This window comes from Pogona vitticeps, chromosome 2 (genome assembly GCF_051106095.1).
Source record: "Pogona vitticeps strain Pit_001003342236 chromosome 2, PviZW2.1, whole genome shotgun sequence".
NCBI classification, from domain to species: domain Eukaryota; kingdom Metazoa; phylum Chordata; class Lepidosauria; order Squamata; family Agamidae; genus Pogona; species Pogona vitticeps.
Window position 1 is genome coordinate 21,794,494 of NC_135784.1, and position 21,741 is coordinate 21,816,234.

The window sequence follows — 21,741 nt, forward strand, 5'->3', positions numbered from 1 at the left end:
ATCCTTTTTAGGATCTTGGTGACTATTTAGTTTAAAACAAAATGGGTAACTCCCTTTCACCGCTTCAAAAACAACATACAGTGGTGCCCTGCATAGTGACGTTAATCCGTTCCAGATTAATCGTCGCTATGCAGCAACATCGCTAAACGGATCGAAAAACCCCATAGGAACGCATTAAACTTAGTTTAATGCGTTCCTATGGGGCCCTAAACTCACTGTTCAGCGATGTTCCTCCATAGCACCGCCATTTTTGCGCCCTCAGTAAGCGAGGGCAGGGCGCGAAAACACTTGCGGTGGCCATTTTGGGCATCTGGTGGCCATTTTGGAACCGCCGATCAGCTGTTGTAAAAACATTGCAATGCGAAGATCGGTAAGCGAAACACTTACTGATCATCACAATGCGAGTTTTTCCCTATCTAAACATCGCATTGCGATCGCTTTTGCGACATCGCTATGCGGATTCGTTGTTAAACGGTGCGCTCGTTAAGTGAGGCACCACTGTAAATGAGACTTGATTTATTTGCTTCATAGAGAGGGTCACCGTGACGTATCTGATTCAGTACAAGGTTTACTGAGGGAAATAAGTACTTTTTGTTCTTGGTACCCAGAAGAGAGAAGCCTTAAGCTTTCAGATTGGGATAAAATTGGAAATAAACTTCTTAAGGACCCAGTTGCTCCAGTTAAAGTCCTCCATACATGGCATCTTTGCTGGGATGCGATTTCAAAGATCGCGAACCCTTTGTTAGCTCTGTCTTTAGCTAATTTTCCAATAGCCCCTCAGATTTTTCCACCCTCTAGGCCACCTGTTCACCATGAAAATAGGAACAATCTCCCTTCCTATGCAGCTCCTGCCGCTTTTCCAACAGTCCCGTCTCCTCTTTCTCCTCCCTCTCCTCCCTCTCCTCGTTGAGCAGCGCAGCAGATGTTATCTGATATTATGGCCCAAGGAAACCTGAACGATCTTGCTGCTGCCCTCCCCCTTATGTCTGTTTGTCCTGTGATTTGTAACAACCAGGAATACCGTCTTCATAAAAGTCTTCCCCTTGCCATGTTTAAAAAGTTGAAAAAAAGTGTAGGTGAAAACGGTCTTCATAGCAGTTTCACTCTCGAGTTGGTTGATGGGTTACGAGAAAATGGAAACCTCATTCCAGCTGATTGGAAAATCTTGGCTAAAGCTATGCTCTCTCCTGGGCAATTTCTACTTTTTTGGCAGGAATGGAAAGATGCTGCTGTCATTATGGCCATGGATAATTTACAAAACAATATTGCTGTGTCTGCAGATATGCTAACTGGAGAAGGACTTTTTATCACCATAGCACAGCAGATTACCATCCCTAGCAGGGGATTGGCACAAGTGGCTGACATTATTAGAGTAGCCTGGATAAAAATCCCAGACAAAGGTACCCCTTTAGGGTCTTTTGCCAATTTGCGTCAGGGTCCTACAGAGAACTATATGTCTTTCATTAACAAATTGCAAAGGGCGATTGAACAGTAGGTTGAAAATGTTGAGGCTGCTAATATTTTAATGAAACAGCTGGCATTTGAAAATGCTAACATGGATTGTAAATTGCCCTTCAGGCTATTTACAATAAGCCAGAGACTGACATTGCTGCCATGCTAAAATTATGTCAAAACACTAGCACAGAAACTCACAAAACAACTTCTCACCACAGCCATGGCTACCTCCCTGAATCCCACTCAAAATCGCAAATGTTTTTCCTGTGGCAAGGAAGGGCACTTCAGTCAGGAATGTAGATCAACCCCCCAAAATAATAAGCGGCCTTCTAAAAAATGCCCATGGTGTCAAAAAGGTTATCACTGGGCTAATCAGTGCCGGTCTGTTCCAACACCGGGAAACTCCAAGTCGGGTGGTCCACCAGTCCCGGGTCAAGTGAGGGGAACTCAGTGAATACTACCCCAGTTCAAGAAATCTGACCTGCTACTGTTAAAAGTGCCGGTCAAGAGTTTGACTATCAATTCCCTCTCGCTGTCTACAAAGTCAAAACAGCACGTCATGGACCAATACCCGAAGACACTGTAGGTCTCATTCTCACCCGCTCTAGTATCTCTGCACTGGGTTTATTTGTTGTGCCAGGCATAATTGATGGGGATTTTGAAGGACCTCTAATTATTCAAACTTATTCAGATACACTACAGGCCCTTCCTGCAGGTGAGTCTATCGCTCAATTGTTGTTGCTTCCATTAACACAGATGGGTCCTTCTACCAACCCTCATAGCAGGGGTTTTGGTTCTACTCAAGTTGCTGTCTTAATTACCATTGAGCACTCGCAGCCCCGATTCCCTCTTAAAATGGTCCTTGCTATGATACAGGAGCTGACATGGGCAGCCTGTCCTGAAGGTGGCCCTTCTGATACAGGAGCTCACATGGGCAGGCTGTCCTGAGGGTGGCCCTTGTGATACGGGAGCTGACATGGGCAGCCTGTCCTAAAGGTGGTCCTTATGATACAGGAGCTGACATGGGCAGCCTGTCCTAAAGGTGGTCCTTATGATACAGGAGCTGACATGGGCAGCCTGTCCTGAAGGTGGTCCTTATGATACGGGAGCTGACATGGGCAGCCTGTCCTGAAGGTGGCCCTTGTGATATGGGAGCTGACATGGGCAGCGTGTCCTAAAGGTGGTCCTTATGATACGGGAGCTGACATGGGCAGTGTGTCCTAAAGGTGGCCCTTGTGATACGGGCGCTGACATGGAAAATTAGGAAAATTATTTGCAGCCTCGGATGGAAGTAAAAAGAAGAAAGGTGTGGCTATGTATATCAAGAATGAATTAGAACCAAAACTGATTTATACCTCAGACAATGGAAGGATAGTAATGGTGGAAATTCAAAGAGAATCAAAGAATTGTTAACATCTATGCACCAAATGGAAATTAAGAATTTTTTTAAAACAATTGCAACTAGAACTGATAAATAAAGATTATGATTATTACTGTCTGATGGGAGATTTTAATGCTGTCTTTGATAAAGAACTAAACACAAAATCAGATAAAAAAATTAAAAAAGAGGTACAATTTCAAGAAACTTTTTACAACTGGCAGAAGAAGTGAACATCATAGATGCTTGGAGAATATGTAATCCAATGACAAAAGACTACACCTTCTATTCTAATAGACACAAATCATGGTCAAGAATTGATGCATGCTGGATCTCAACAAGCTTAATGAAAGAATTGGAACAAATAGATATTTTACCCAATACATTCGCAGATCACAACCCAATCTCATTACAATTGGGCAGTAAATCAAGAGAATTTAATTGGAAGCTTAATACTATGCATCTAAAAAATGAGGATTTCAAGAAGCAAGCAAAACAAGAAACGGATCTTCTCTTTAAACAGAATATAAGGCCAGCAACTTTGATTATTATGGTCTGGAAGGCAAGTTAGAAATTAAAACGCAAGATGAGATGGTTAAAGAATGTATGATTAACTGGGCACAGAATATAGGATCAATATATATATATAGGATCAATATATTGATATTGATCAATGGTCGCAAATATGGCAAAATAATATAAAGCTCAGAAAATTGGTTAACTTTAAAGAGAACATATATATGATGTTTTACAGATGGCATATGACTGCTGAAAAATTGTCAAAGATGTATACAGATGTATCAAATAGCTGTTGGAAATGTGAAACACATGTGGGAAGCTAGAATTCTTTATGCTAAAAATTGGAAAAGTCAGGTGGTACCGAAACAAGAAGATCTTACGGAAATGATAAAGGAAACAGCAGAAATGGACATTTTATCAGAAGTGATAATCCATTAATTACAAAAGGCAACAAAAAGATGGGACTTATTTCACAAATGGTTAGAGTCATCAGATAGTGTTCGAATAACAAAGAGCTAAATGTGAACTAAAATACGGAAGGCAGAAAATAGCAGAACTGCCAAGTTTGAATCTTGATATTGCAATATGAATAGAATGGACGTTAGTATATTTTTGTTTCTTCTCTCCCCGGAACCCAAATCCTCTTCCCTTCCCTTTTACCTTCTGTATCCCATACCCAAACCCAAGTTATCCAAATAATAAAAATAACAAAAAAGGTGGCCCTTATGATACAGGAACTGACATGGGCAGGCTGTCCCGAATTCTCACAACATACTCATGCTTAGTCAATAAAGGGAGCTTTCAGGGCGTTGCCTTCAGGCTCCGCTGTCTCAGACATCTGCTTGTCGACTCCTTTGTACTTAGGTAAACGTTCCCCTTGACATTGAGTCCAGTCGTGTTCAACTCAAGGGAGCGGTGCTCATCCCCGTTTCCAAGCCATAGAGCCAGCATTTTGTCAGAAGACAATCTTCCGTGGTCACATGGCCAGTGCGACTTAGACACGGAACGCTGTTACCTTCCCACCGAAGTGGTCCCTATTTATCTACTTGCATTTGCATGCTTTCGAACCGCTAGGTTGGCGGGAGCTGGGACAAGCAACGGGAGCTCACTCCGTAGCGTGGATTCGATTTTACGACTGCTTGGTTTTCTGACCCTGCAGCACAGGCTTCTGCGGTTTAGCCCGCAGCGCCACCACGTACTTACTCTAAGGCAATTAGCCTTCCTTTGTTCCGTGATCACCCACAATGCAGCACTTAATGTGCATGTAATTTATGCTTCACCACATGTACAAAAGAAGATCTAGCAAATGGCCGAGATAAAACTATAAAAATAGCCCACTTCTGGTCAATAACGGTCTAATTATCTTAACATTTTAACTTGCTTCTAATTTTTACCTCTATTTCATATACGTCCACCATTTTAAACTATGCAGTCCTCTGAGGCTAATAAAGTAAAGAAAGCATCAAAGGCATGTTGCTTGCATTAACCAGTTAGCAACCAGTTTTCAAAAAATTATGTGTTTGGTGAGGAATTAGACAAGGCAGCTGTTATGACTGAGCTCTTAACTACTGTTGCTAGGCAGAGAAGATTAGGCTGTTTCTATTAAGGGATTTCACAGCCACGCACATTCAGGCCAATCTACTCTGTCAGGCCAGTACACAGCACAGTAACTATTAAGGCATGAAGAGGCATACAAACAATTGATTTATTAAAGCTTTCCTGCACCTGCCCTTTTTAGAGCAAAGCAAAAAGCAAGTGTGCTGCTTATAAGCCATCCCATATATCACTTAAAGCACTCTCTGGGTAGTTTACAATTTACAATTTAATTTTTCAGGCTACACATTGCTCTCCCTCCCCAGTGATATGGGTACTCAATTTATCAACCTTGGAAGGATGGAAGGTGGAGTGAACCTTGAGCAGGCTACTTGAGCCCTCCGGGATCGAACTCAGGTTTTAAGCAGTCTTGGCTGTAATACGGGGCTTTTTATTAATATTAGTAGATCTCTGACTTCAAAGCTCTGCGTTAACTATGGAAATCCAAAACAGGATCCAATGTGCTCCAGTGGCTGCTTGGCCCTGGCTACCTAAGGTGAGAAGAGATGCTAACCTTTCAGGCCATGTTGTGACTCGTTTCAGCCTGCTGATCATCCTCTCTCTCTCTCTCTCTCTCTCTCTCCTTTCCTCTTTCTATGACTCCCAGAAAATTCTAGGAAAAACACTCTGCACATGCTCAGATAAATCCAGGTCTATTAAACATGGGGCAGGAATTTGATCAGATATAGCCACCTTCTAAACTCCTGACTATCCCTTATATCTTATGGGAATTTTTGCCATGGCCAACACCACAATTTCAGATCCAATCCCTTTAATAGAAATGTTTTCCTGTTCCAACATATTCTCCTTAGGGACTATATCTGGGTGATACACTGTAACTTGTGAGCAGGAGTCTTTTAGTGCCAGATACTTATTATTATCAATGTAAATAACATCTCCTGAGCTGCATAGAAGATTTTGGTTACTTTTTATCAAAAAGCATTGGATGACCCTAGCCCTAGCCACAGGAGGATCTGGTTTCTCTTCCTTCTCTGTTACTTGGGTTGCTATGGCAACAGATTCTACTGCTGTTTTAGTAGCTCCATTATGCTGTACACAAAATACCTTATTTGGCTGACTGGAATTTCCCCCTTTTTGCTGGTTAACATCTCTAGTCTTTTGTGTTTGGCACTGGGCCCAAAAGTGTCCTTATTCCCTGCAGAGGTAACATAATTTACTGGCTCTGGGTTCAAAATACTGAGCCCTGCCAAGCTATTCTGTTTCAGGTGACTCAGCTCCGGGGATGAGGGCTTGCCTTTAAAATGGCTTCCAGTAGCTTCTGTACTTCCGAGGTATTCTCTATTGGGTGTGGTCCCTCGTCTCCTGTCGTCCCACACTTTCCCACCAATTTTTACCTCAGAGAACCTGAGGTTTCTTATCTCACTTATAGAATCCGCCTTCTCACTTGCTTCCAGTATATTTTTAGGGTTTTTGTCTCTTACGAAATAGCGTAACTCTCCAGATAAGAGATTATCTGTCACTGTGGTTGATGGGTGTCATTAGCTGGTATTTTATGTGTAGTGATTCCCTGTTCTTGTGCCTGGGTGGAGTTCGTTGACCTGTTGCACGCTGTATTTTTGAGAGCTGGGAGCCAAGTTTTGTTGAGCTTCACAGTTTCCTCTTTTTTTTGAAGTTCTGCTGGTGCTTGTGGATTTCAATGGCTTCCCTGTGCAGTCTTCAACAAATAATCTGTTCTCCTTAGCACAACAATACACTCACAACAAGACCCATCTACAATCAACCATCTACCAAAAAAAGACAAAAGCCTATCTCACAGCCATAAATACTGCGCTCCCTAGCCAACTGCACCAGAGCACAGAGTGCTGTCCTCTGAAGATGCCAGCCACAGAGACTGGCAAAACGTTAGGAAGAAAAACCTCAAGAACATGGCCAGACAGCCCGAAAAACCTACAACAACCATCGGATCCCGGTCATGAAAGCCTTTGAGAATACAAATTAAGGAAAATTGAGTTGTCATGAATTGGTAGAATAGCAACACATAAAAAGAAGATGATACCCTAAGATTAATTTTGTATTTTTGATACAAATTAAGGAAAACTGAGTTGTCATGGATTGGTAGAATAGCAACACATAAAAAGAAGATTAAGTAGGAAGTGTTGGGTCCCGCTAGCTGAGTGCTCTTTCCTTTGTCTTTCTCAGGGGTATGCCAATCAATGAGACAAAGAGGAGATCCTTTAACTGTTTCTTTATTTAGCTGAGCAAAGCAACAGGGCCAGCACACCGACGGCACGCAGGCAGTGGGTGGTGGCCCCAGCCCTTCTTTTTCAGACATTCTTATACCTTCCAATACCCAACAGCTCCCCACCGACCTTTCCTTTATGATTTAATTATAGCACAGATGACGATGGTATATCTTATCTCCTCTTGTGGTTGGAATGTCTTTCTCTTTATTGCCCACATCCTTCTTCCTGTAAATATTGTCAAGGATAATTTCCACACTGAGGCAGAATAAGGCCTATGATAATCAGCAGCCATACTTGACAGGTGTGCAAAATATTGAATCATGCAGTCTGGGATGATGCAATGTCCACACTGATTGGCTGTATGTAAATGTGCATGTGTGGATATGTGGAGAAGATGTACAGATCTCTTTTAATGAATGTCATACTGTCATGCTGCCGGTTTGTACTGCTAAACTTCTGTATATACTGTAAATATACTTGGTGTTGAGAGAAGCTGTCTTCATCTATGTCATTCAACTGGACTGCCTGGACTGATACACCAACAAGGGGTTATGGGCCCAGAGATGTCTGCCTTGCACCAGAGAAGCCAGTGAGTGCCAGAGGGTACCACAGAGGGCAGAGGAACCAGTCCAGAAGTGGAGAAAGTCCAGTAAGGTGAACATCCTTCCATTCAGAGCCCAGGAGGGCTAAAGGATGGAGGATGGAGATAAAAAGGCAGTAAAATGCAGTCAGTTGGGGCAGCAGGAATGGGAGGATTCTCTCTCACAAAGCTAAACGAACGGAACTATCTGACTTGGTCAGTTAAAGCCGAAATGCTGCTGAGAAGGGAGGATTTGTGGAGGATTGTTTCCAATCCCCCCACTGTCCTGAATGAGGAACAGACAAAGCAAAATGAGAAGTTTTTAACACCAATAGTTCTGTGCTTAGAGGACAGCCAATTAATACACGTACCTGGAGCCTCTTCAGCACAACACGGGCAAGCAGCTTCCCTACAATGCTAAGAAGAGAGATGCCATGGTAGTTATTGCAGTCGCCCTGACTCCTTTGTTCTTGTACAATGTGACAATATTTGCATCCTTCATGTCCTGTGGTACTCCAGCAAAGACAAAATACTTCATACAGTTCGGTGGTGATTATCTCTTTACAGCGCTTCAACACTTCAACGGGGATGTTATCCTTCCCAGGTGCTTTGCCAGAGTCAAGAGAATCCAAGGCCACTTTTATTTCTGCTAAAGTTAGTTCACTGTCAAGCTCTTCCAAGACAGGCAGGCACTCAATGTTATTTAATGCCACTTTGGTTACTACATTCTCTGTACAATATAGCACAGAGTAGTGCTGCACCCAGCGTTCCATCTGCTGTGCTCGGTCCTGGATGATCACTCCTGTAGCAGACTTCAAGGGAGCAGATTTCTTCTATATTGGACCTAAAGCCTGCTTGATACCGTCATACATTCCCTTGATGTTACCTGTGTCCGCTGCTATCTGTATCTGAGAGCAGAGCTGAAGCCAATAATCGTTGGAACATCTCCTGGCAGCCTGCTGGACTTGGCTACGAGCAGCTCGAAGAGCCTGCAAGTTGTACTCACTAGGACAGACGTTGTATGCTGCACAGGCAGCGAAAATGGCCGCCCTATGGAGGATCTTTGCTGGATGGTGAGTTTTCAGCCCTTTGGAATGCATTAAATGGGCTTTAATGCGTTTCAATGGGTTTTTTCTTTTCGCATTACAACGTTTTCGTACTACAGCGATTTCGCTGGAACAAATTAACGTCGTAATGCGAGGCACCACTGTATGTAATCATAGAATCATGGAATAGTTAAGTTGGAAGGGGCCTATTATACCATCAAATCCAACCCCCTGCTTGATGCATGAATACAAATCAAAGGATATCTGCCAGGTGGTTGTCTGAATGCCTTCAGGGCTGGAGCACTCACCAACTCCTGAGGTCATTGGTTCCATTGTTTCACTGCTCTAACCATTAGGAAGTTTTTCTTTATATTCAACTGAAATTTGGCTTCCTATAACTTGAGCCCATTGTCCCGTGTCCTGCACTCTGGGATGATCGAGAACAGATCCTGCCCTTCTTCTGTATGACAACCTTTCAAGTATTTGAAAAGTATCAGATCACCCCTCAAGTCTTCTTTTCTTAAGGCTAAACATGCCCAGTTCTTTCAGCCTTTCCTCATAAGGCTTGGTTTCCTTCATCTATTGCAGGATTAATATTATCATTCTCATCAACAGTATAATGGAACCCATCTTTCTCATCAACCTTCAGTACAAGACCAGTTCTATCACTGATAACGTTTCCTGGGTCACCTTTACGTAGGACAGTATAACCGTTCTTTACAATTCTTTTAGTACTAAGTAGATTATTTGAGGCTTCAGGGACAAAAGCAGCTTTTGTTAATGTAAGGTGAGAACTCTTAGAACTCTTAGAATTTTAGAAGTGAGAACTCTTTAAAGTTACTTTTTCAATTTCGAGCACATTTAATCTTTGATCTGTTCTTTGTATCAATTTCACTGAGGCTTTCTCTAAATCGACAACTGTGGATGAAACTGCCACTGTCAAGAAGAAAATGCCTCTTATCGTTCACACCTTGATAATCAGATAATTGGGACAGTTCTTATTGAGTCTTGGTGCCATACTTAGACCTTTGCTTGTATCTTATATTTGATCTGCCATGTGGTGGTGTGAAATTTGCTTAAATGTCCCCGGCCACTAAGGGCCACTCTTTCAAAGGAAACGCTTGTGCTTCTGGGCTTTTGCGCTTCTACACTTTGAAATCTTCAATATTTGGCAATGTGTCCAGTCTTTGAGCATAACATCTCCTTTCCTCAGTATCAGGTCTCATTCTTAACACAGACATTTTTTTCAGGTATGTTATCCATTGTCCAGAATCTCTCAGATAGGCAACTGTATAGTCCAAGTCCACTTTTGCAGTACACTCAAGCATAGCCTTTTGATTTGCAAAAGATTGCGACCAACTGAGTAATATATATGTATGAAACTCAAAATCGGATATCTCTGCTCCTGCATGTTTTAATATTTCATCCTGCTAGTTCCTTCTTTCATTTTTACACTGTATAAGATGGGAAATCTTGACATTTGAGCGTTCAGCCTGGAGGCAGGCGGTGCATCATGGCCTCTCCCAAATTTGAAGAGACCCTCGTCCAGCAGGCCAAGGCAAAGAGGCAGTTACGAAAGTGGCAAAATCAGGGAGCTGGACGGGGGACAGATTGTATTTGTCTTCAGTGTGGAAGGGATTGTCACTCTCGAATTGGCCTTCTCAGCTACACTAGACGCTGTTCCAAGTCCTCCATACAGAGCACGATACCATAGTCTTTCGAGACTGAAGGATGCCGATGCCTGATTCTTTCTTTCAAAAGTATCACATTATTTGATCTACTGAATGTGATTGGGTTCTTCTGAAATTGGTAACGGTTCCTTCATTTTGGCGGGAATGAGAGACGGAGGTGATTTGAACTGTTCAACAAACTTAACTTTTTCTCTTCTGCTTCGTGATTAATATTGCAAAACGGATCAAGACTGCTTAACTCTGGAATCAGTCCATAGCTCAATATCTTTGGTTCTGACGTAAACACATCTCCTCTCACATCGGGGCTGGACCAAGGTGCTCTTGGTCGGTCATCTGCCCCATCATGGTACTCCTCACTGCACACACCGTCCCATAGCATGGTTGCCTCACCCAGTCGCCCTCCAAGGGTGGGGTGTTGCATGTGGGACCGGGACGGATTACCTTCCTCCCTCCCCCTTGGTTGCGGGGGTAAACCACAACTGTCCATTCTAAGGGCTTAACAACCCTCTCTTCACCCCTGGGCGAAGAAGGCTCCGGAAGATACCCTCCACCCGGCTGGAAGTTTGGAAATTTCTCTCAGCAAGTCACAGACCTTATTAGCTTGGTCTTCCACTTTGTCTGTCTGTACTGCGCGGTCTCTCCTGCTCACTTCTTTCTCGCCTACTTCAATTCTAAATTCCGGCACTTCTCCTTCTCCTTTTATAACCTCATCCCATAATATTTTTATTTATTTATTTATTTAATTTATATGCCGCCCACACTACCCAGAGGTCTGATCAGATCTTGTTCCTCCCCCTTGTCTTCCGCCAAACATATCTCTATAGCTCTCTCTCTTAAATTCCTCTTCCTCTATCTTTATGAGTTCTCCCTCTACACATCCAGATGTCTCCTACTGTCTATCCTCCGCTGAGGACGGCACACTAGCCTTTTTTCCTTCACACTGAAATATTCTCTTCTTAGAGCGTTATGTAGTCCTTTGTTTTACACTTCATTACTAATGGAGTCTCATGATACAGGATTATAACATCATTAAAGCTTTTGCTTCTTTCATTTTATATTTATTCTGTGCTGGCTGACTTTCAGGCATATCCTGGTCTATAACATTTAAACAGTCCTGTAGTTGAAGAGAAACTCTTCATCTTGCATCCTGCAAGATTTGGAAGTTGTTCTGGTTAAGCTTTGGAATTGTAAATATGCCACTGTTACTTATATGCAGCTGAAAATGTTGAGTGGGTGTACTAGCTTCTAGAATTGTAGACATCTCTATGCTGCTAAATGCTGTCTTCTTGTATGACAAAAAATTATTTCCTCCCTTTCACAACTTCACTTTTAATTCACTGAAGATTGTGTGGCTATGTATAATAATCATCTTATCACTTTATTAGTCTTTTACAGTTTCTTGCCATCTCAAAAAAAGTCGACTCCTTTTAGTCTTTTAGCTGTAGCCAGAAGCAAATGCAATATTCCCCAATTAAAAATGAGAGGAATGTTTGCCCAAAAAAAGTCCTCTGTTTCGCCACCTGCACTTCAAAAGGAGAATCAAAAAAAGTTTCAATCTTCAACAGCAACATTCAGTGTCTTCTCTTAAAAACCCAAGCAACTCATTAATCTGCCGTTTGAAAAGCAAAACCACCCTCTGCTAATACAATCTGTGAAAAAAATTGAAGACACAGAGATGAAAGTGAAGTAATAATCTTTATCTATGTCTCCTAGAAAAAGGGTAAACAGGACAGCCCTAGTAAAACAACAAACTGCTAAAACTACACATTTAATCTAAGAAGCAGACTAACAAAACATACCAAAATAGTAAAAGCAGGAAGGGTGGCAGCAGCTTCGGAAATGCCTATGGCACAGGCAAGCACACCGTCTCCATCGCGTTCTGTCAATTAGGTCAGTGTGTCAGTCCGTGTGCCATCAGGCAAAAGCAATTAACCCCTTTTGTAGAGTCTTACTGGGAAGAGAGACAGAACTCATTGCCTCTAAACCAGATCATATTTCCAGGTGAGGTCCACTTCAGTTAAGGCAAAACCCATTAATCCCATAGGGACTGGATGTAGATCTTGCCATAGGTACTGTACAGCAATCAACCACAATAGTTCAGACTTAACCCTGTGCTGGATTTTGGAAATAGAACTGAAAACTGAGGGAGGAGGAGGGAAGGAAAGGGATTAAGATAAGAAAGAAAGAAAAGAAAGAAAAGAAAGAAAGAAAGAAAGAAAGAAAGAAAGAAAGAAAGAAAGAAAGAAAGAAAGAGTGATTGTTAGGAGGCTTTTCCTTTTTCAGCTACCATCTGTTAAAGAAACACTTGAAACACATCTTGCGGAATAGAAAATATTCTTTTTATTCCAAACAACAATAGGAAATAACAGAAAACACTTTATTTCCCGGCCCTAGCATATGAAAAGGTGGACATTGTGCTTTTATTGTATGGTGTTCTTATCTTTTTTTACTTTTAAGATGGTTTCCCCAGAATTGTCTTCTCTTTCCCCCATCCTCTGCTTCTCTGGGCATTGCTGTAGCAGGCTTGAGCCTTAGAAAGCTGCATGATAAAGAAGTCCCCCATAAAAAGGACATTTGTCTTGGGGGGGGAAACAAAGTGTTTCCCCCCCCCCTGCCTCCTTGTGTCACTTTGTCTGGAAGATGGAAGAGATGGGAACAATTTCTTGGGATGGAGATGGCTGTGTTTCCGCTGTTCAGGCATTTCCATTTTTAATTTCATCTGTAGTGGAAAGAAAAGAAGCATTGTCATTTCCTTAGACCAAGTGTTTGCCAAGGCATCAGCCAAGGCATAGTTGCATTAATTTATTATTGTTGTTATTATTATTATTATTGTTGTTGTTGTTGTTGTTATTATTATTATTATTGATGATGATGATGATGATGATGATGACGACGACGACGACGACGACAATGATGATGACGATGATGATGGTCATATGTTGTCAAGTCAGTTCTTTCCAGGGCTTTCCAGGTAGAGAAGACTCAGAAGTGGTTTGCCCTTCTCTTCCTCTAGGTGGCGGCCTGAGACTGTTGTGCTGCTTGCCCGAGGCCACCCAGGCTGCTTTTTCTCCCAGGAGGCACTGTGGGGAATTGAACTCCCAACCTCTGGCTCCACGGCCAAGCAAAAATCAAAAACAAAAACGGTAGCGCCTGCAGACTTTGAAAAGCACCTTCTCTTTTTTTAACAAGTCTTCATTTTTGTTTTGTTTTTTTGTACTGGGAGTTTTGCAGGAAGGCCTGGGAGGTGAAAAAAATGCCCTTTGAGGGATTTTTGCGTTCCAAGGGCCAGGCCCTTTTAGAGAACTGGATGTTCCCCTATTGCTGGGCAGCTCAGTGGTCTCTGTATTGGTCTGTGGAACCAGCAGTTGGGAGTTTGATTTCCCATTGTGTCTCCTTGAGAGAGGCTGCACCCATTTCGATGATGGTGATGATGATGACTATACCACAAACCCCAGAGTTATGAAAATTACATTTAGGGGATAAAATTACCACCCTCCCCCAGCCAGCATGGTTACTTTCAAAGAAATCAATTTTCCCCACTTCAATTCCATGCCCATTCCAGCTTCCAATAAGAAAGAACTTATATCATCAAAATTTGTTACACGTTAAAAGCCCCACAGCCCTCAGGGTAATCCCTCTTTGGTCTGGAGGATCTTCTTCTTCGTCTTCTTCTTCTTCTTCTTCTTCTTCTTTTTTACATTTTATTGGTTTTTTTTAATAACATACATACCTACAAAAAAAAAAAAAACCCAAAATACCTACAAACAAATACAGTACAGTGGACCCTCGACTTACAGACGGCTCGACTTACAGACTTTTCGACTTACAGACTTCTCTGGCCACAAAATTTAGATTCGACTTGCAGCCGGAGAATCGACTTACAGACCAGAAAAAACCCAAAATGGAACAAAAATAGAATAAAAACCGCTGGTTATGGGGTTAATCGTTTTCAATGCATTGTAGGTCAATGGAGATTCGACCTACAGACTTTTCGACTTGCAGCCACTGTTCCAATACGGATTAATTCCGTAAGTAGAGGGTCCACTGTAACACATAAAACTAACAAAACATACAAGACTAACAAAACATACAGGCGGGGAGGCATTTCCCAACCAGCTTATCTATTATATAAATTCTGACTACAGAAATAATATATCCATGTGCATCTGCACATGTTATATTCCACATCCTTATTTTGTGTATCTAATTAAGTATCTAACATCTTAGTTTTATAATAAATTTTGCAAATTCCCTCATCTGCATTTCCATCCATCTTACTCTCATCATAAACATTCCTCATTTCCACTTTAAAATTACTTATCCACCATAATATCCACATAGGCCTATTCATTCCTCGATGATCTCCATTCTTATATACAGAAAACTATATATCTAATTTTGTTAGCATAATCACTCTTATGATTCACACATATTTGGTATTTCCATATACATGCCTTAGAACAAAACATCCAATATTATTATTTACCATCATTTCTAAAATTTTGGAGCAACATAGTGTGTCATCTCTGATTGTAAATTTCTGCCCTCAGCCTTGCCCATTTCTACCCCTTTATATTCTTTCTTTTCGGGACAATCTTGAGATACATTCTCCCTTCCCCGCCCCCCTTTCGTCTTTTTTACTCATCCTTTGAAGAAAAGGAGTCTTTTTCTTCTCTCTCTCTGACTCTGGTTTCTCTTCAGATCGTACAAATCCCTCGCCTCTCTCTGATGATGGTGGCTGTTCCTCCAACATTAAAAGTTGTTCATTAAGGATCTGGTTAAGTTGTTTGTCCTTGCTTTCGATCTTTTCATGCAGAGCAGAAAAAGTCATTTTCAAGTCCATTCTGATCTCCTCAAATTGCATCTTCAAATAACTAATTATGTTAATTTACATTCTTGAAGAAGTTCCTTGATATAATCCACTGTAAATTGCGAAGATGATTCCCCCCTCCTTCCATGGCCGTAGCAGTAAGTTGTGAAGATGATTCTCCCTCTCCTTCCATGGCTGTAGCAGTCAGCAGGTTAATTAGATTTCCCACATGAATTATTAGCTAGACCGCACTTAAAGTCTTACAAGGGGGTGATTTACAGATTTACAGACTGCCTTGTAACCTGATACAGAGTCTCTTAGGTTAAATTATGTAGAGTTATTTAGAGTTCTTAAGTCCTGACTTTATAAATTTATGAGAAGCCAGTTTCTCTGGTGGTGAGGGTTAAGAGAGAAAAAGAGCAAGTTGGTTTCGTTTCCGAGCTGTGGCGTAGTAAAGAAAACTCCAATGTTACCGGCATCAACAAAGTTATGCCGCTTGAGATCTCCTTCTCATCAGCTTTCAAATAGCAGGTTTGATCTTTTACTTGCCGTAGTTTAGCAGCAGATCGTTAATCTCTGCTCTGCAGTCAGATAATAAATTCCAAAGCCTCCCCTCTCCGAGCAGCTAACTCACCATCATGGCGACTTCATGAGACAGGTTGCATGTAGGAAGGGAACTCTTCCAAAAAACAGACTGCCATCTGAGATTTGGTGGTTCCAAAGCCCCCACTCGCTAACAACTCCCACTCTCCTGTGGAACTTGCCCCTCCTTCTCCGGGGGGTGTCCTCTGACTCAGAGTAAACCCAGGGGAATCTAGAGCCCTGGAATTTCCCCTGTTCTCACTGCTCATGGCTCCTTCTCCCGGTCTGGAGGATCTTCCAAAGGAAGGCAAGGATGTCGCTGTTTTAAAAAGCACATGCATCCGCCTCATGGGCTGACTCTGTGGCTGCACCCCTGTTTTGAGATGGAGGCCTCTTAGTAAACTTTGGTTCATGCAATAAGAGTCAGTTCTCTATCATGGGTCATAATATCCTGACAAGAAAGCTGCAGGAATGGTTCCCGGCAAGAGAAAATAATACTTTATACTCTACCTGAACTGCAGGGGGCGTTGTAATCCGTCACAGCATATTCATCTGGAAACACAAAGCGGGGGGGGGGAGAAAGGAAAGCTGATCAAAACAAACTCTGCCTCCTTTTACTTTCTGCATGGACACCAGCTGGGTGCTGCATTTCAGGGAGTCGTTTTTAAAATTTTGTAAAAGATAGATTTGTATGGTGGCTTTAATATTTCCCCCCCCAGAGAATGTTTTGAGAGTAAGCTGAGATTTAGAATATAAGTAAAACCAATATGAAACACTAAAGTATTTCTGCACCTTATTCGGCAGAAGCCTGGAGATTAAAGCCATCCACATGGCTGGATATTTCTGTGGAGACTCGGCAGGGTGGGGGGGCAGAGTTTCAAAGGGGAAACCGTTGAGAGTTTCGGGTCAGTCTCTTGCCCACTGAATCGGGGCCAAGGCTTCTAATGACACAGAAGTCAACTTGCTGGGCTCTGTTCGCACCCAACTCCTGGACTTTCACGGCCCTTGTTGAAACGATGTTCACTCTCAGGACTTTTGGGATTTCTAGCCCCTTCCCACTCACGCCTTCATTATAATTATTTACAGCAAGGGAAGATTGTGGGATGAGCAAAAGGACTGAATCAAAAATTTCAGGAGGGGGGCATCCCTTTTTCCTGCCATAAATAACCTATACGTTCCTATAAATAACCCTGCCTTCCCCCCCCCCCCCCGCCAAGACAATGTCGAGGCTCAACTCGTTCCATTGTATTTCGGCAAATACTTCCATCAGTACACAAATGATCAAGAGGTTTATGGCTTTTCTGTTTCATTTCTCAGACATAACTTTTCCACATAAGCATGTGTTTAAACATCAATATATTCAGGTAGGACTGTTTGTTTACTGTGTAAATTTATATACCGCTGATTTAGTGTAGGATGCTAAGCGGTTTGCAAAGATAAAATAATCACCTGAGTCACCCAACAAGGCCAGTAAATTACTGTATTTGCCAGTGTACAAGGTGACTGGCCGTATAAGACGACCCCCCAACATTTCCACTCAAAATATAGAGTGGACGGCTCTGCTGCAGCGCCGGCGGCTGCTGCCCAGGGCTCTGCCCGGGCCCATCCTGGAAGTTCATGGCCGGCGGGGAGGAGGGCGAGGAAGAGGCTGGGCGGGTGGCGGCAGGAGGAGGAGGAGGAGGAAGAGGGGAAGTGGGCAGGTGGCGGGCAAGTGAGCGTGCCGCTGGCTCAGTGGTGTGGGGCGGCAGGCAGCCCAGCGGTGGGCTCTGGCTGCTCAGGCATGGCCGGCTCTGCTTCCCTCCCTCCATCCGGACCGACTGCCTGCCTACCCGCCTGCCTTCCTGCCCGGCCAGCACGGCCCCGCATCACTCACTCAATGGCGGCGGCGGCTCCTTCGGGGCCACAACGCTTTGCCTGCTGTTTTTGCCGCAGCCACCCTGAGCCTGAGTCACGCTGTGCCAGCCGGCAGTGCTAGAGCGACACCCCTTCGCTTCTCTCACCTGTTTCATAGTAATCGTACGCTTTCACCACGGCAGGCTTCAGGCCTTCGACCGGGATGTCTCTCTCCACCGTGAAGGAGAAACTCTGGGTGGCATTGGTCACCTGTGGACAAAACAGTCAGGATTCCTTGAGGTCTGATCCAGTCAATGGTGCCCCCCTTGCCGCAGTCAACCAAGACGTAAGAGGAAGGCCATGGGGCTGGCAGAGCTCCATGGCTTGAAGGAACCAGACCCACAGGGAGAGACCGGACCCCAAACCTGGAAACGAGGTTTTCTTGGACTGCAATTCCTCTTATCCTCCGACCAGCTCCAGCCCTCCCGGGGGGTGCACAAGAAGTTTGTGGATTCCCCCTTGGGCAGACGCTGAAGAAAAGCCCACCACGCACAGGAACCACGCCACCCGATCCTTGCAGGCCATGCTCCTACAGGTTGCCATGACGAAGGAGGCCAGAAAGACGTCCACTGGAAATTGTGCCTTCTCGCCGTTGGCCCCAGCCCTTTGGGGATGGGCTCCCGGTGGAGCTGCACCTGCCCTCCTCCCGCCCGCCCTCCCTCCCTGGAAGAGGCCGCGGAATGTGAGGTTCTTCAAAGAAGCTTTCAGTGGCTTCCCTTCAGGCGGACTTGCCAAGGTTGCCCAATCACCTGGCTCTTCCTGTGGCCCTTGGCATGTTTGCTTTAATGGTTCTCTCCCTGTTTCTGCATTATTATTTATTATTGTTTTAGTATCGCATTAGAGTTATTTGCTGCCAACCACCCAGAGTAGTGCTTCACAGTCATTGGACCGTATAAAAATGGGGTAAATAAATACATATAGACATAAATATGTCAGTGGTTAGAAGGAACAGAAGACTGGCCGTAACAATTAATCGCCTGCTGGTTAATTAAAGCCCTTTGGTCCCTCTCCCTTTTCTCCCTCTTAAATAATAACCCTTCAGCAGCTCAGATTAGAAAACATACTCAAATAATCCACAGAGGAAAAACAGAAGCCAAAGAGTCGTCGCCCCTTAACGACTGCTGGATCTATTTTTGTATGGGCTTTTGTAGATTCCAGTCCACTTTAACAGTGGAAGGTGATCCACAACCACATTGAAATAAATCAGTCGGCTTTTAAGGGGCCACGACTCTTCTTGTGGGTTTGAGTCTGCATTTGTCAAGGATTTGTCTCGACAACAGACAACCGCAAACCTGTCATGGAAAATGCCGCCAGGTCTTCCCAGGCGTTGCTCCTCCAAGTGGCCCCTCCGAGGGAGGCCAGGAAATCACCGACCAGAAACGGGGGCTTCTTCACAGTGGGACCGACAGGCTGGAACCCACTCCCGGGTCGTTTTAAAAACCCTGCTTCTCAGAGGGGGCCCTTTTACTGAAACCCTGCCTGACGCTTCTCAATATCCCTGACGTTTGTGTTGCAACTGAACGCCTCTTGGAGTTTATTGCTATTCTCTGTGTGTTTATTTTAATTTGATTGGCGTGTTTTTATCACTGGAGACCGCCCAGAATTGTGCATTGCACTAATTAAATTAAATAAAATAATGAATGAATGACCAAATAAAGAAATAAATAAAATGGCAAGTGCTGAAAAAAGCATAAAGACCAGATGCGTTCTCTCAGGAGGAACTTATCCGTGGCCACTGTCCACCACCAGGAAGGCCATCTTTTTGGTATCCACACATCTCACTTTGCTGGGTAGAGGATCCTCCAAGCAAAGGCCTCCAGAGAGAGAGATCTTGGGGTTCAGGTTGAAGCCCCCGTATTTCCAAAGGTTCGGGAAATGCACAGAGAGGGGGGACTCGGCTCCCCTCGGCTGCGCCTGATGGCTCTCCCAGAAGCCGCGGCTCTTCCTTCCACCTCCGGTCCCCGTTCGTCACTCACCTTTTCCAAATACAGCAGGACGTGATTGGTGCTCACTTCGGTCCTCTTCACCTTATTTGCACTCTCCAGCTGGAAGGGGCCAAAAGGAAAGGTTATTCTCACTGGGCCATGCTATGGAGCCGCTCTCTGAAGGCCTGGGTGCAAAAACGCTTTGAAATGAAAGATGGGGAAAACCTTTTTACAAAGGGAAGTGAACCTCCGTCAGTTTGAGGGCTGAGTTCGGTTTTGAGATTAAGTTCTTCATGGGCCACATCCTGGCGAAGGGGTGAGGCCAAAGGCCAAAGGGCATGGCCCCACCGACCAGCGTATCATGTAGTTTAAAGGCTTTCCTTCCAGGGAGTCAGCCTTAAGAGAGGCCGCTCAACATGTTAGAATGGGAAAAACTCTCCCAAAGGCTGGAAAACCACAATCGGATGGTGGCATGCAGAAGAGTTGTGGGGGTGGCCCTCTTGGAAACCCCACTGGGCAGGACTCAACCCAGAGGCCTTCGGTTTTCCACCCTGTTCTCTGTGGTTGTGAGCAGAACAGGTGGGCAACGGCAACACACCCTTAACAACGGTGTGAGCCTTGAGGACTGGGGTTGCCACCACAATAGCCACCATTAGCATCATTTCTGTGAAGGAAGGAACTGATTGCTCAGTCTCACTGGCTGATTTGCTAAATGGAACCTCTCTGTACAAGGGCACTCTACCACCGAATAGTTCAAACTGTGGAGAAGTGATAGGTGGAGGCCCACACCCTTCCATTCCTCATGGAGACTCCCAAGTCTGGCTGTGTTCGGAGTCGAAACACTGAGCCAAATCGTAGGGACAGAATTCCAGAGCTATCCTTATCATCATCATAGGCATCCTTCAGTCTCGAGAGACTATGGTGTCGTGCTCTGTATGGAGGACTTGGAACAGCATCTAGTGTGGCTGAGGAGGCCAATTCGAGAGTGACCATCCCTTCCACACTGAAGACAAATACAATCTGTACCCCGTCTAGCTCCCTGATTTTGCTGCTTTCGTGACTGCCTCTTTGCCTCCTTAGCTATGTCAGGAAAGACGCCTTAACCGTTAGAGCAGTACGACAACGGAACCAATCACCACAGGAGGTGGAGAGCGTTCCAATGCTGGAGACAATTTTCAAGAGGAAATTGGACCGCCAATTCCCCTCAGATCTGCTTTGGATTCCTTCCTTGAGCAAGGGGTTGGCCTCGATGGGCCTTCTAGGCCCCCTTCCAACTCCAAGGACTCCAGGACTCTGCCCAGCCTATCCTGAGTGTTGAAGATCAACAGAGGCAGCTACTCATCAGCTGGACGTCACAGGCAAGAGCCAGTGAGATGTTCCTTGGCTTCTTAAGAAGAGGTGAAGAGAGACGGAAAATCCTTCAGGATGGAGTCCTGATGCAGAGGTCGGGAGCTTACCGTTTTCACGGACGGTTTCACTGGGATGAATCCCGAGAGCATCTTGACATCAATGATCACCATGTTGGAGACGGGGCGCTTGCCTGTGTAACTGGAAGGGAGAAAAGCCTCTCAGAAACCAGAACCCTAAGCCAGCGCTCGTACATCCCCACAAACGGAGCTCCGAAAAAAAGGAGAGTGTGTGCGATCAGGAAGCTGGTTCACTGACTGCCTTGGGCAAAATGTCACTGGCTGAAATTCTGTTGCGCAGCTACGCCAATAGCGTCGCATTTGGAAGCGAACTGGCGTAAACTGAGAAATCTCTGTAGACGTTCTATCTATTGCATGAAGAGTCACACCACTCGGCGTGCAACAGATAATGCCTACAGAGATTTCTTAACAGAAGTCAATTTGCCTCTAAACGTTACACCGTTTTCCTAAGGACGCAACAGGATTTCAGCCACAATTTCTCAAGGAAATGTCTTTAACTTCATATGTTGACAAAAGGAAATAAGGATGTATGTCAACTTTTTTCTTCCTGGTGTGCTGAACTACAGTTCCTATCATTGGCTGTGGTGCATGGGGATTCTGGGAACTGGAGTCAGACTTATCTAGAGAGTCCCCGGCTG

General features: G+C 44.2%; 1 protein-coding gene across 1 annotated transcript in view; it reads right to left on the minus strand.

Annotated features, from left to right (window-relative positions):
* Positions 1–12,783: 12,783 nt before the first annotated feature.
* LOC110091340 (alpha-2-macroglobulin) overlaps positions 12,784–21,741 on the minus strand; it is a 73,969-nt gene continuing 65,011 nt past the window's right edge. Inside the window, exons 32-36 of the mRNA XM_072988442.2 lie at positions 21,134–21,224; positions 19,728–19,796; positions 17,859–17,961; positions 16,369–16,410; positions 12,784–13,185 (exon numbers count right to left, since the gene is read on the minus strand). Of these exons, the coding sequence (XP_072844543.2) occupies positions 13,160–13,185; positions 16,369–16,410; positions 17,859–17,961; positions 19,728–19,796; positions 21,134–21,224 (331 nt within the window). The 3' untranslated portion in view covers positions 12,784–13,159. The remainder of the gene's footprint in view (positions 13,186–16,368; positions 16,411–17,858; positions 17,962–19,727; positions 19,797–21,133; positions 21,225–21,741) is intronic.